The sequence below is a fragment of the Sapajus apella genome, unplaced genomic scaffold (genome assembly GCF_009761245.1).
Source record: "Sapajus apella isolate SASKATOON/1434 unplaced genomic scaffold, GSC_monkey_1.0 scaffold6, whole genome shotgun sequence".
NCBI classification, from domain to species: domain Eukaryota; kingdom Metazoa; phylum Chordata; class Mammalia; order Primates; family Cebidae; genus Sapajus; species Sapajus apella.
The window spans coordinates 13,789,758-13,802,393 of record NW_022436946.1 but is presented as its reverse complement, the minus strand read 5'-3'; the positions used below and the strand labels follow the sequence as shown (position 1 = coordinate 13,802,393).

Genomic DNA, 12,636 nt, shown 5'->3' with positions numbered 1-12,636 from the left:
ATCTTATCACAGCTTTAATGGTGACCTATGAAATGATAGCACTTAGGTATTTGTTTCTTTAAATTTGAATTAGCAACTATCCACTGGACAGTTCCATTTCTCCCAAGCACTTCAAATTCAACCTGTTCAGAACAGAACTTAATCTTCTGAAAGGAGCTTCCTTCCTTTAGATTCTTTCCTCTCACTACCAACATCCCTGAAATTAAGTCCCTATAAATGTTACTTCAACTTTTCTCAACTCTAGCCCCTTAGTTTAGGGATTCGATATTTCTCAAACAATTTAACTTTTAATAATCATGCTGTTTGTAAACTCTGCTTAAAATTCTATTTTCTTAATAAAGCATTAAGACTTTTCACTGTGGCTCCTTGTACTCAATTTTCCCAAACTAACCAACCATCTAGCTATCTGAGTACCAGAGTTCTCTCCTTCTGCTATGTGCAGTACACTGGCCTACCTCTTAACCTCAAGATTAAAGTGAAGTTCCTGTACAAAAATCTCTCCTAGCCGGGCGCGGTGGCTCACGCCTGTAATCCCAGCACTTTGGGAGGCCGAGGCAGGTGGATCATGAGGTCAAGAGATCGAGACCATCCTGGTCAACATGGTGAAACCCCGTCTCTACTAAAAATACAAAAAATTAGCTGGGCATAGTGGCGCGTGCCTGTAATCCCAGCTACTCGGGAGGCTGAGGCAGGAGAATTGCCTGAACCCAGGAGGCGGAGGTTGCGGTGAGCCGAGATCGCGCCATTGCACTCCAGCCCGGGTAACAAGAGCGAAACTCCGTCTCAAAAAAAAAAAAAAAAATCTCTCCTAATCGCTCTCTCTCTCCTTTGCAAAAATCCACCTATTCCTTCTGTGGGAAACGCCACCATATATGTTTAGAATGTTTGTTTCTCTACTACTAGTCTCTAAGTCAAAAATTGGAATCACATCCTACTTGTCTTTCCACCCTTAGTACCTAGGTTAAACTAAGTCTTGAACCACAAAGTAGATGGATGTTTCAAATTTTTCCATACCTCAATCAAATGCCTTTTACTTTCCAGAATGTCAATTCAAGCCATTCAAGAAGCATAAACTGAGAAAACATTATGCATAATGCACTGTAACTTTTTTTTTTTTTTTTTTTTTTTGGTTCTTGGTCATTAACATGCCAAAAAAAAGAGGCAAATGGAAATGTACTTTTGAAACAAACATACTGTTTTTCCAGACAAAATAGAGATCCACTTCAAAACATAGCTATAACCTCTAACTAAGTAGGTATGTCATGAACATTCACAGGCTTATTCAAACATATTGATAAAAAGTCAACTAAAAAAGTCAATAATTCTTCAAGTCCAAAACAATTTTCCTCCATGAAAGCAACCAGTTTTCAGAACTAGTCTCTGAAACGCCAATTCTCCGAAAAGCCATGACAAAAAAAAATGAATACTTCCGAAAATAGTTTTGGTATGTTTCTTGTCCACCTCTGTAAGGCAGAAGGAGCCCTTTTCTCCATGCCAAAGAGCTAAAAATGTGTATCTTTAGAGAATCCTTCAGCTACCACCTCTAGCTTCATCCTTGAAAAACTATTTCAGAGGGAAAAGCATCTCTGCCACAATGAAGCACCAAATTAGTTTATCTAGCAGCAATTTCCCCGTAATGTAATTTTTCATCAACTTTTTTCTCCAATGAAAGTTGACAGCGTCCCTGTAATTCTTAATTACAAGTGCTTTGAAAAAATTCTTCTCCCTTTCATTTAAACAAATAGCTATGATGGAAGATACACCTTAATATGAAATTTTTACAACTGTCACTGTCTTATAGACAGATATAAAACAAACATTAAGCTCAACTATAATATAATGTTCTCTGAATGTGGCTAACAAATCAGGTATATTTTTAGTTTACCCTGATCCACCTATGTTTAGTATCAAGAAAGTATGAACAGGACTAAAGGGACCCACATTTTCAAAACTTTAAATCACCTGGGTAATTATTTCAAAAAAGGTTTCCCATATAACGGTGAATCTTCTTATAGTGGATATCTGTACTCAAATGTATTCACCTAGTATGCTTTGAAAATTAATGCAAACCAAATAAACACAGATGTCTAACACCCACCAAGAAGTACTTCTTGCTCTTTGGGGTATATTCTGGATCCCATTCCTCTTCCTTCGGTCTCTTTTGAAAAGTAGTATTTGAGTTGTTTGGACCAGTATTTGTCCCAGCAAAAACTCCTCTGGCTCTTCCTCTGCCTCTAATTCGAAACTGATTAACATTAACAAAGTTGTTTAGTGATGCAATCAAAAGGTATTTAGTTACATGCAAACTCTAATTTTACTGCAGTAACAAAAAACATATGCCCTAATTGCCTATCTGAATCTCATAGCCATTGAGGATGAAAAGGATGGCTATTTTATATTATAGGCAAAAAATTCTGCCAACTAAAAGTTGAGTAAGTTAAGAAGAAATGATCAACCTAAGGGTTAGAATACTGTACTTTCATGGCCTGAACTAATATTTTTAAATAATCAGGTTGGTTTTCCTTTTTACTAGCCAAAAGCTGTCTAATTTCTTTGAATTATCATAGAAGCCCCAAGTATTCAGCCATACCTATCACCATATAAGCAAAACTCTTCTTTCCAAATTATCTAATTAATAAACTCTACTAATAGCCAACTAGATACTTGCTCAAGGTAGGAGTATGAATCTAGAAATTAAAGAGGTAAGAAGATGCACTACCATAAAGTCATTATATTAATAATTATAACGACTTACAGAAACATGGGGATAATATATATGCTATGTGGAATATTTTTATGATTTATACCCATATAAGCAAAGATTTGAAGAGAGCAGGCACGATGATTATAACTCTAATACAGAGATGAACATACAGGGTGGTTTTATTAAAGTTTTAAAGTACCTTTTCAAAAACTAAGTGATTAAAGAAATGTTATATCAATCATTAACTTTCCTTGATTCTTGGGTCTTTAAATACTAGGTTCAGTTATTGATCTCAAAGTCAAGAAAAGTACCTAGTTTATACAGATGCTTCTAGATCTCAAAATGGCATTTCTAAATGAAGACGGCTTCATGTTTCAATACTACCTCTGATTTTAGAAATAATGACACACATAACAGATAATCCCTAAATCATGTATATGACCTTCCTTATGTACAGTACTCTAAGATAAACTACTAAATGATCAAAGATAATTTATTCACTTACAAAGGTTCCTCGTGGTCGGCTAACTCCTGCAAAGCCTGAGTATTCTTTCATTTCATGATGAGTTTTAAATTCTTCTTCTCTTTCCTTCTTACTTTCCTTTTCTTCTCGAGAACTGGGTGAAGAAGGGGATGCTGAAGAGGATGAAGATCGAGAATGATCTTGCTCTCTACTTTTATGTTTACTGCAAAATAAAACAACAAAAAATGTGCTACTTTTAAAAAGATAAAGACCCTGTTGAATCTTACAATAGAAGAGATATTTTTCAAGTCAAAAACACTATCCCCTAATGAAATTATTATGTAAATAAAATAACTGGGTGTTAAACTTTGACACAGTCTGTTTCCATTCTCCTTCAGTATGTGTTTTACATCAATAATGAAATCATGCTAGGGCCTGCCAGTTAGAAAATAGTAGTCTGTAAAGGTCAAGAATAAGGTTCAGTTCTTTAATATTTTTAAATGAACTTGCATCTTTTATTACTTTAACAAAAGAGAAGAGAAGAGTAGGAAAAAATAAGAATGTTCTTAAGGCCAAGTTTCAAAATGACTGCAGTTTGTACACCCTGGGTGAAAATAGTTGGTATAGTTTGGGCTATAGTACCATTATAGCAAATTACAAGCATGTGACATTACAAATAACAGTCATAAATTTAATAACACAAAATCCACCATTTACCTAATGAATAGCAAGAAAAAAGATTATCTATAATACTTTGTGTTCCTATTTACTTGACTCTATGATGATCAAATTTACAAGATTTAATGCAACGTCCGAAAAGGTCATACCTGTGGTTAACTCTTACCACTGCTAACAGTTTCCATGGAAATACTATTTTGAAAGACTAATACACATTGCTATTTCTAGTCCTTCCTCCCCCCGATCTCGCCCATGTTAAACCACTAGATATCAGTTTAAAAATTCTTGTACTCTGGGTGTTATGAGTTGAAAAAGTGCGGAATCAAGCATAACGAACCAAAGTTCTTACACAAACTGTTTCTAGAAATGCACTGCATTGAAGTCCAACCTCCTGATGTAGCCTGGATAATAGGACACATTAATTTGTCATTTTTTTTTTCAGTGTTAGCTTGCTATTCCAAAGTTTTTGTCCTCATCCACCATAAGCCGTGTAAAAGACAAATACATTTTTGCTGTAAAACAAATAATTTTAATTGTTTAAATTTAAACATTCGATTACACAGTCAAAATTGAAAGCAATTAAGCTGACAATTATTAAAGGCTAATTAGAAGCTAAAACCTATCTTAGTCAGTTTGAACAATTACCTGTCATCTTTGTAAGATTTGTATTCTTTGTAATCTTTTGGAGTTTTTTCCTGCTTTCTTGATCCACTGGATTCTCTGGAGCCCTTGGAATCTCCCCGTTCTTTACTTCTTTCTTTTCTACGGCGATCAATGTCATGCCGAAGATCAGCAGAGTCACACCTTAATTTTTTATCTCCCTATAAAAGACAGATGTAAAATCCAGATTTCAGGGGATAAAAAGAAAAAACATATATACACATATTATAGAGTTAAGTTTTATGCCAATTTCTAAATTGGAATTTTAGTATTAGAAAAGAATGGATCATATAAGACACTATCATATAGTTTTTGTTTAAAAATGTACTTGATTATTTTTACTAACATTTGTGTACACAAAGTGCAACGGGACTGGGAAGATTATTAAAAGCTAATTATATTGAGAATTTTACAGGTTTATCCAAAACAATCTATAATAAATCTTTGTACAGTAAATGATACAAATATTTTTTCCACTCAGCACACCCTCATTAATTATTATCCCTCATCCTTCCAAATGCTATTTTCAATAGCTGAACAATGACAGGTTATAATCTGTAGTTGTGATGTAGCCTTCTACCTAAATAGTCAGAGATCCTAACATAACGGTTCTCATTACTTAAGCCTCATTATGATCAAGCTCTTCCCAAATAATCTGACCAACCCAATTAAAAGAAACACTTAAAAAGAATTCTATAATTTCCATAACATGCACGTGGAATATGATTAATGAAACCAATTGAAATTTAACAAGGGTAGAAACAAAGCCAGAAAGATATTCGCAATCCTGTACTCAGTATCTTGGGCCATATACTGCCCTTTCTCAATTCAGGTATTGCAACGGACATTAGTTTAACTGCGTCACAATTCACCTCCTTCTTGTTCCATTGCTTTTTCAAATACTATATAATTTAGGAAGATGGAAAGAGGCATCTAGGAATGAAGAGAAATTATACATCAGTAAGATGCTAAGCAATGTGGACATCCTTGCTAGTATTCAACATTAAGTAGTATTTACTCTGGGAAGTCTGGCTATAATATTCATAAGCATTCATAAAACTGAAAGTACGTATCTCCAAACGATATCAACTACTCACCTATTTGTTCCCAGAGTCACAAAGAAAAAAATCTAATCAAGAGCAAAAAAAACTTCCTATTCACCTAAGTATTACCAAGTCCACAAGTAACAAGATAATGTAAGTGGAACGACTTTGTAAATTACAAACTATATATACATAATTACATATTAACATGTTATTCATCCAGACAGGAAGATGAAGGGTAAAAACCAATGTCATATCCTCTTGTCCATTCATCAGTTATCTCTACTTTTTCTCCTCTGGATCAAAATCTGGTCTAAGTAACGAGGAGAAGATACTCACTGTCAGAGCTTGAGGATAGGCTAAATTGTTGGGAAAACTAAATTAACAACTTTTATCTCAAGGTATTAAGTTAAAAACCAAAAAAAAAAAAGTATTCACTTCTCAGAATCGGTTCTTTCAAGATCAACATGCCCAATGGGGGGGGGAAAAAAAAACAGAAAAACACCTTTGTAAGCTCTAGATTCCACATCTAGTAATTTAATAGCATGCCCTATTAGACAACTTGTGTAACTACCACTGTACATGACAGCTTCTAGTAACAAATGTGCCTATGTTTTCAAAATAACCCAATTATTCAACAACTCTGCAAAACAGATGCATTCTCATTTTTCTAATTAGAAAAGCAAGGTTCAAGAGGTTATTTTCCAAATATCATGTAGATGGTACTTAGTGGCAGGCAGAATTGGAACCAAATAGTACTTCCAAGTCCCCTAATCTGTTCAAAATAGTTGCTCCCTTTCTACCTTTCCCCACATTTCTACTACTAGTCATTTTATGGCCAGATATAGACTAGTCTACGTGGCAGAGGTCATTTTGAATTGTCAGGAGTGTACTGGAGTCCCCTCAACCATTCTCAGCAAAACCCCTCCATGTCTTTCACAGGCTCCTTTCCAATGTTTAAAAGACATTCCCCCACCTCCCAATCCCCAAATATTCCAAGAGTGACAATAGTCTTTGTTCCAAACATTCATTTGTAAATCAGTTCTTAGAATGTTTATTTCTTAATCCACATCAAATATGCCCAGTAGCATGGGGATTACTTCTTGTTATCTGTAAAGAACCTAGAGATATTTAGACACACAAATCAAGAAATATTTACTCTGGCTCATCAAGCTCATTTCAAAATTCTGATTTGTATATTTGATTTTATAATTTCCCTTTGTCTACCAACTGATTCTTTAAGCTTTTCTTAGGACTATTATTTTTTTTCCTTTCATTAGCATTTTGAAAAAACACCCCTGGTTTAAATTTAAGATATTTAGTATAGCGTCAGCTTAATTTCTTCCAGGAAAGAACAGTATGTACACTACCACGATGTAGTTATGAATTAAAAGTACAACACTTTTGCCTTGAGAAATTGTATTTGGTACAATATCATTAACTAAGCTGAACTTAACATGAAAAAAATTACATTCAAAAACATACCTTTTGATTTTCTTCTTTAAAAACTCTCTCTTCCCCTGCTAAACGGGTATGCTTCCTCAGGGTACTTGGCGAGATGTCAATTCTCCTTAATGTAAAATAAAGTGTATCTTTAGTCATATTATTAACTTTTCGGTTCAGAAACATCCACATGATTATCCATTTTAGTAAAACACAGCTATGTTTCTCCCAATCAATTAATTTAACACAGCAAGACTATTCATCTAATTCCTAATACACAATTAATGAATTAAAATGCTCCAACCAGATTATTTTTATATAAAGTCTGGCCTTTAAAACATCAAACTTATTTTAGCCATCAAAAATAGAAAAAATGTGTTCTGATTAAACTAGATATCATGTTAAGCATCAACAAACGCATATGAATAGGATTTGCTCCTGTCTTTAATGTTTTTACATATTCAGTGCACCTTTGGTTTTATTCTGCACCTTTCCTTTTTAAGTCAGTATCGATTGAAACTATCCAGTGCTTCTTTAGCAGTCATCACCAAAACCACACCAACTGTGTACAAAGTACCAAGTTAGATACTTCACAGCCAGTATCACTAACTGTCACCGACACCCTGCAAAATGGGTATGATTATCCATATTTTGCATATGAAAAAACTGATGTCCAGGGATTAAGTAAGCTGTTTATCATAATGCAATGAAGAGATACAACGAGGATTTCAATACAACTATCTGACTTCAATGCTCATGCTTTTTTCATGAAAAACAGTTCTACCTCTCACCAAATATTTTTTATTTCACAAACTTACTAGAAATTCAAAGGTTACTCTAGGTTACTCTCTAGGCCTCCACTCCCCATCCCAAAAACCAAACAAACTGATAACTATTTATTTCCATACTGCAGAGTTAATATTTCAAGTTCTAACAACCAGTTTCAACTAAGCAGAAAATGAGAACTGTAAAATTTTCAAGACTTAGAAATATATTTATTCAAAGTATAAATGAGGAATACAACCGAAGTTTATATTTGTATCAATGACAAATAGCAAACTTCCAATATAATCTTCTTTTAACAGTGTCTTCCTATCAAAACAACATTTTTATATGCCAATTCAGCAGGGTACATACCTGTGTATCTCAGGGCTCTTTTGACGAGTACTATGTTCTTCAGTGGCTTTCTGATACGAAGTGAACCGCTCGTTTAGGGTCATTGCAGCTGATTTGAAGTATTGCTCTGTTGATTTAGGAGAAATACTGTCCAATTAGTTAACTTTACCTTAACAGATTTATGACAGAAGGGCATGTGGCAGGTGAAAAGAAAATAAAAATACTCAAGAAACCTATCAAAAGAGAATCAAGTGTTACAAGGAATTCCTACCCTTTCTCTTTTAATTTCTTGCACCTAAACAGGAAAGTGCTTCCAAAGTTACTCACAGGTCCCTGTCAATACATCTAATCCAAGAGCAATTAACAGATTAAATCAAGAGTCTCTAATTCCACTTCATTAGTATACTACTTCCTCAGAACAAAAAGGAACATATATGAATGTTCTAATACCTTCCCAATATGAACCAATGATGTTACTTCAAGTAATCATTTGCAGAAAACAAAAATTAACAGGAAAATATGGAGTTAACTAAAAAGCTAGTTTGAGTAAACAAATTTCATCAGTGGCTATGCTGCCATATCAACAAAAATGGATTTACAAAAAAACTGAATACTATCATTCAAACTGGAAAAATATCTTAAAATCAATTAACATTTAATAATTACTCCAAAAATCTGGCATCTTGGCAAACTCGACAGCACATTTGATATTGCTGTTTTGTTTCTCTTTAAACAATTTTCAAACTAGTAATATCAATACTATTTTTAAAACCAGTTCAAGATATGTTGTAAACGTAAAATAGAAAGACGCATAAAGTCATGAGCTATGAAATGTCACAATATGAAGCAAGCTATCTGCTTAACAGGTCAACATACATCTGTGTCAACTTACCGCCCAATATCCAGCACATGTCTCATAACCAATCATTAAAACTTGAAACGGCAACTACAAGGGTAGAGCCTCAATCATAATTCCATGAAACCCCGGAATTTGAGCTAGCAACTCAGTTTTTATGCCATTTTTGCCAGGAAGACAGAAGATTCAACTTTGCCTGTATCTTTCAACAGCTATTTTACTTTGAAACATGGATTTTGCCATTTCAAAACATATTCCAGGACCTAGTTACAATGAAAAAGAAAACATCACTGGGCATTTTCAGCTCTATATAAAGTAAGAGCTGTTCAGATCGGTTGCACAATACCAATTATGAAACATAATTACAGTTCTTTAAAAAAAAAAAAAGGAAAAAAAAAAAGGAAAAAATTTATCAAAACCTGATCTCAAAATTCAGCAATTGTAAAATGTGGAGATAGTCAAAAAAAGGTAAAAAAAAATTTTTTCGAAAAGTTAATGGTTCATGTTTTATGTACCAGTAATATGGTCATCAACTGGTTCACAAACCTACTTAGAGCCAAATAGCAAAACTATCTCATTATCATGTTTGAATAATTACAGCCAAAAATAAATTCATTTCATATTCACTGTTCTGCTATATCAGCTGCATAAAGAACTGCTAGAGGCATGTTTCATCTATTACAATGAGCTGTTCTCATGTCAAAAGACAAATTTTTTAAAAGCAGAGAGGGGAGTGATTTTTAAAGTCAACAGACTCTTAGATTCCTGGAAAAGAACCTGTCTCATAGTAAGTTGCTTTTCAAACACAAAAACAAAACTTGACATAATTGCCCAAAAGACACACCTAAAAACCTCTGAAAATTATTAGTAACTTTGAAACTGTAATTACATACTGGTAAAAATAAAAACACCATTACTTTAGTAGAAATAAACAACCTTATCTTTAGGACCTAAAGAAGTGTGAACACAGCCCTAATTAGTGACTATTCATGTAATCAGTATTTATATAATATACTCCTAAATTTCTTGAACTTTTTTTCTTTAAAAATCCTGATATATTTTATCATTTTAAGATTTTTACTTATTAAAAATTAAGCACAAAAAAAGTGTTTTTCCACAGTTTGATTTATTTAAAAGTTGAAATACTAATATTCAATAACAATACTGTCTTTGTTATAAATCTATGCCAAGATTTATTATCACGTCATAGGCATGCAATGAAAGATTATCTGTAAGCCTTCCGCACTTCAAATATACAATGACACACTTAAAACACTTTTAGCATTCAACAAATCTACATCATGTTCTATCATGATACAGATTTTTAGAGCATAATTTCTCCAGCATTTCAATCAGTTTTTATTAACTATCTTCATGAGTTTCAATGACAGCAAGACTAGGGACTCTTCTATGAAACTACTTTTCCAAGTTTTAACAGTATTGATGTATATCTGCTAGCCCTGGGGTACATGAATTATTAAGTATAATTAATTATTCGTTAATTTGCATGCAAGAGAAATTTAATTCACAATATTAAACATACTAAGCATACCTTTAACATGATGAACCAAGGACACAATGTGTTGAATAAATGACTCTGAAGTGCTTTTGCTGGCCTGTGGCAACTTAATGTGGTCAAAGATGGTTCGGAATTCTTGCTCCTTCTTGACAGAATGGACAAGTGTACTGGCAAGCAGCCTGTCTTTAGTCAAGGAAGCAGGTCTGGAACATATTGATAACACACACACACACACAAAATATGCCATTGGTTTAAATATATAAATGGTATGTTCAGAAAATAAGATAATTAACTGGAATATTAACTATCTACAGAGTATTTACGGGGCATCAATATGGAATTACCTGTTAGAATCATCAAGAGGAACAGGTGCCATTTTGAGTTTGACTTCAGGACGATGAGAATCACTCGCTATCATTTTGATCCTAAGTGGGCTTTCCTCTCTGAAGGTAGACTTTTCTCGAGCATCCAGATTCTTGTGTAGAGGGGGACTGTAATCAAAGAGGTCTTTGAGCTTTTCAGACTTTACCTGCTCAGGTGACTGAGTTTCTTTCTTTACTGTTATTCTTTCAGAATTTTTGTCTTCTTCTTTGTGCTTATCTTTTGTAGTGCTAGGCCTTTCCACTACATATCCAGTCTCTTTAAGTTTATAATTTTTTTCTTCTCTAAATCCATCACTTTCTCTATTGCCTTTCAGTGAAACTTTGGACTTGTACTTGAGTCCTTCCTCCTCAGTATTCCGGTGAGATGCAGTAGCAAAACTTTTACCCTGATCTGCGAGGACTGACTTCCTGAACTGTCTATAATCCTCTGTCTCCTCTGTGTCATCCCCTTCTGAATCATTAAACTTTTGTTTTCCAGACTCTTTATCACTGAAGTAATCTAGAGCTTCCTGATCTTCCCATTCTCCCTCTGCCCTCCCTTTCTCTGATCCTTTCTCTTTTGAAGCCTCTTTATCCCTGGTATTACCCCTATCAAGCAGGAATACTCTAGACTCTTCATCTGTGAACCTGCGAATAAGCAAAGAAGAGGATAGTAACTCTGGATTGCATTCATTGTAGATCGCTTCCACATTTTAAATGTGTTGCCCAATCCCTCAGGACCAGCGAGAAAATAACCCTATTGAAAGTGCTTTTTCAGATTCCATTTTTTAAAATCATTGAAAGCATCCATATAGAACTTATGTATTGACTTTTAAAATAAATTTACTATTTGACTTCTTAAGTTTAAAAAGTAAAGCCAACCTCAAAAACCTGTCCTATTTAGTCACAATCCACAATTCTGCACTAACGTGAACTTCTAGAGATAGCCTAAATTTAATTAATTTAAATTTAATTAAAAATTAATTCTGAAGCTAAGAACCACTGATAATACACATTACATTAGAATTCTGATAATTATTACCCAAATTTCAGACTATTTCACTTCTTATCTATTAATTAAACAAGACTTCAAAGAATTTAAATACCGTTGCAGTAATTTAATACTCTTTATGAAAATCACAAAACAGTTCATATATACTTGCTCTAGAAAATAATGGTTTCTGGCATTATTACGTAGAAACTAACAATCAGTTTAATCATAAATTCTAGGTTGTGCAGTGCTATCCCATAAACAGCATGTTTCCTCTATTTTCTCACTTTTAAGTCAAATCACAATACATGAAGTAACCTATTTTCGTTGTTAGAAACTTTCAGCAACACTTGAAATCAGAATTTAAACAAAGTATGTTTCAAATGTCATTAGTCAGACAGAAACATCATCATCTTTTGTACAGTCAGGCAGAAATTATTAAATACCGACAGCCAGACTATGCCACATAAGAACATGCAATATAACTGCATTATCTATGCAGGTCACATTCTAATAATGAAAAGAACAAAATAAGTATTCAATGCTCTAACAAAATTAATTTCTAAAAGGTTTACAGTTATTAACAACATATATCATTAGTTATGCTCTAAGCTACTCAACTTCTCCTCATCTGAACTTGTTAAGTCTAGACTGACCGAAACTGGTAAAATTAAGGAGGAACAGAAATTAGTGTTGTTGCTCTTTTTTAAAGAGACAGGGTCTTGCTCTGTCGCCCAGGCTGGAGTGCAGTAGGTGCAATCATAGCTCACCACAGCCTCGAACTCCTGGGCTCAAAAGATC

The 12,636-nt window shown here is 33.8% G+C and overlaps 1 protein-coding gene across 9 annotated transcripts in view; it reads right to left on the bottom strand.

Annotated features, from left to right (window-relative positions):
• BCLAF1 (BCL2 associated transcription factor 1) overlaps nucleotides 1-12,636 on the bottom strand; it is a 32,096-nt gene that overhangs the window by 6,296 nt on the left and 13,164 nt on the right. For 3 of the 9 annotated variants that reach the window (XM_032274695.1, XM_032274696.1, XM_032274694.1), the window contains exons 5-11: nucleotides 10,827-11,492; nucleotides 10,516-10,685; nucleotides 8,129-8,234; nucleotides 7,034-7,118; nucleotides 4,491-4,666; nucleotides 3,210-3,390; nucleotides 2,099-2,245 (exon numbers count right to left, since the gene is read on the bottom strand). In XM_032274695.1, coding sequence (XP_032130586.1) covers nucleotides 2,099-2,245; nucleotides 3,210-3,390; nucleotides 4,491-4,666; nucleotides 7,034-7,118; nucleotides 8,129-8,234; nucleotides 10,516-10,685; nucleotides 10,827-11,492 — 1,531 coding nt within the window. The other 6 variants (XM_032274697.1, XM_032274698.1, XR_004267770.1 and 3 more) reach the window with 5 other exon arrangements.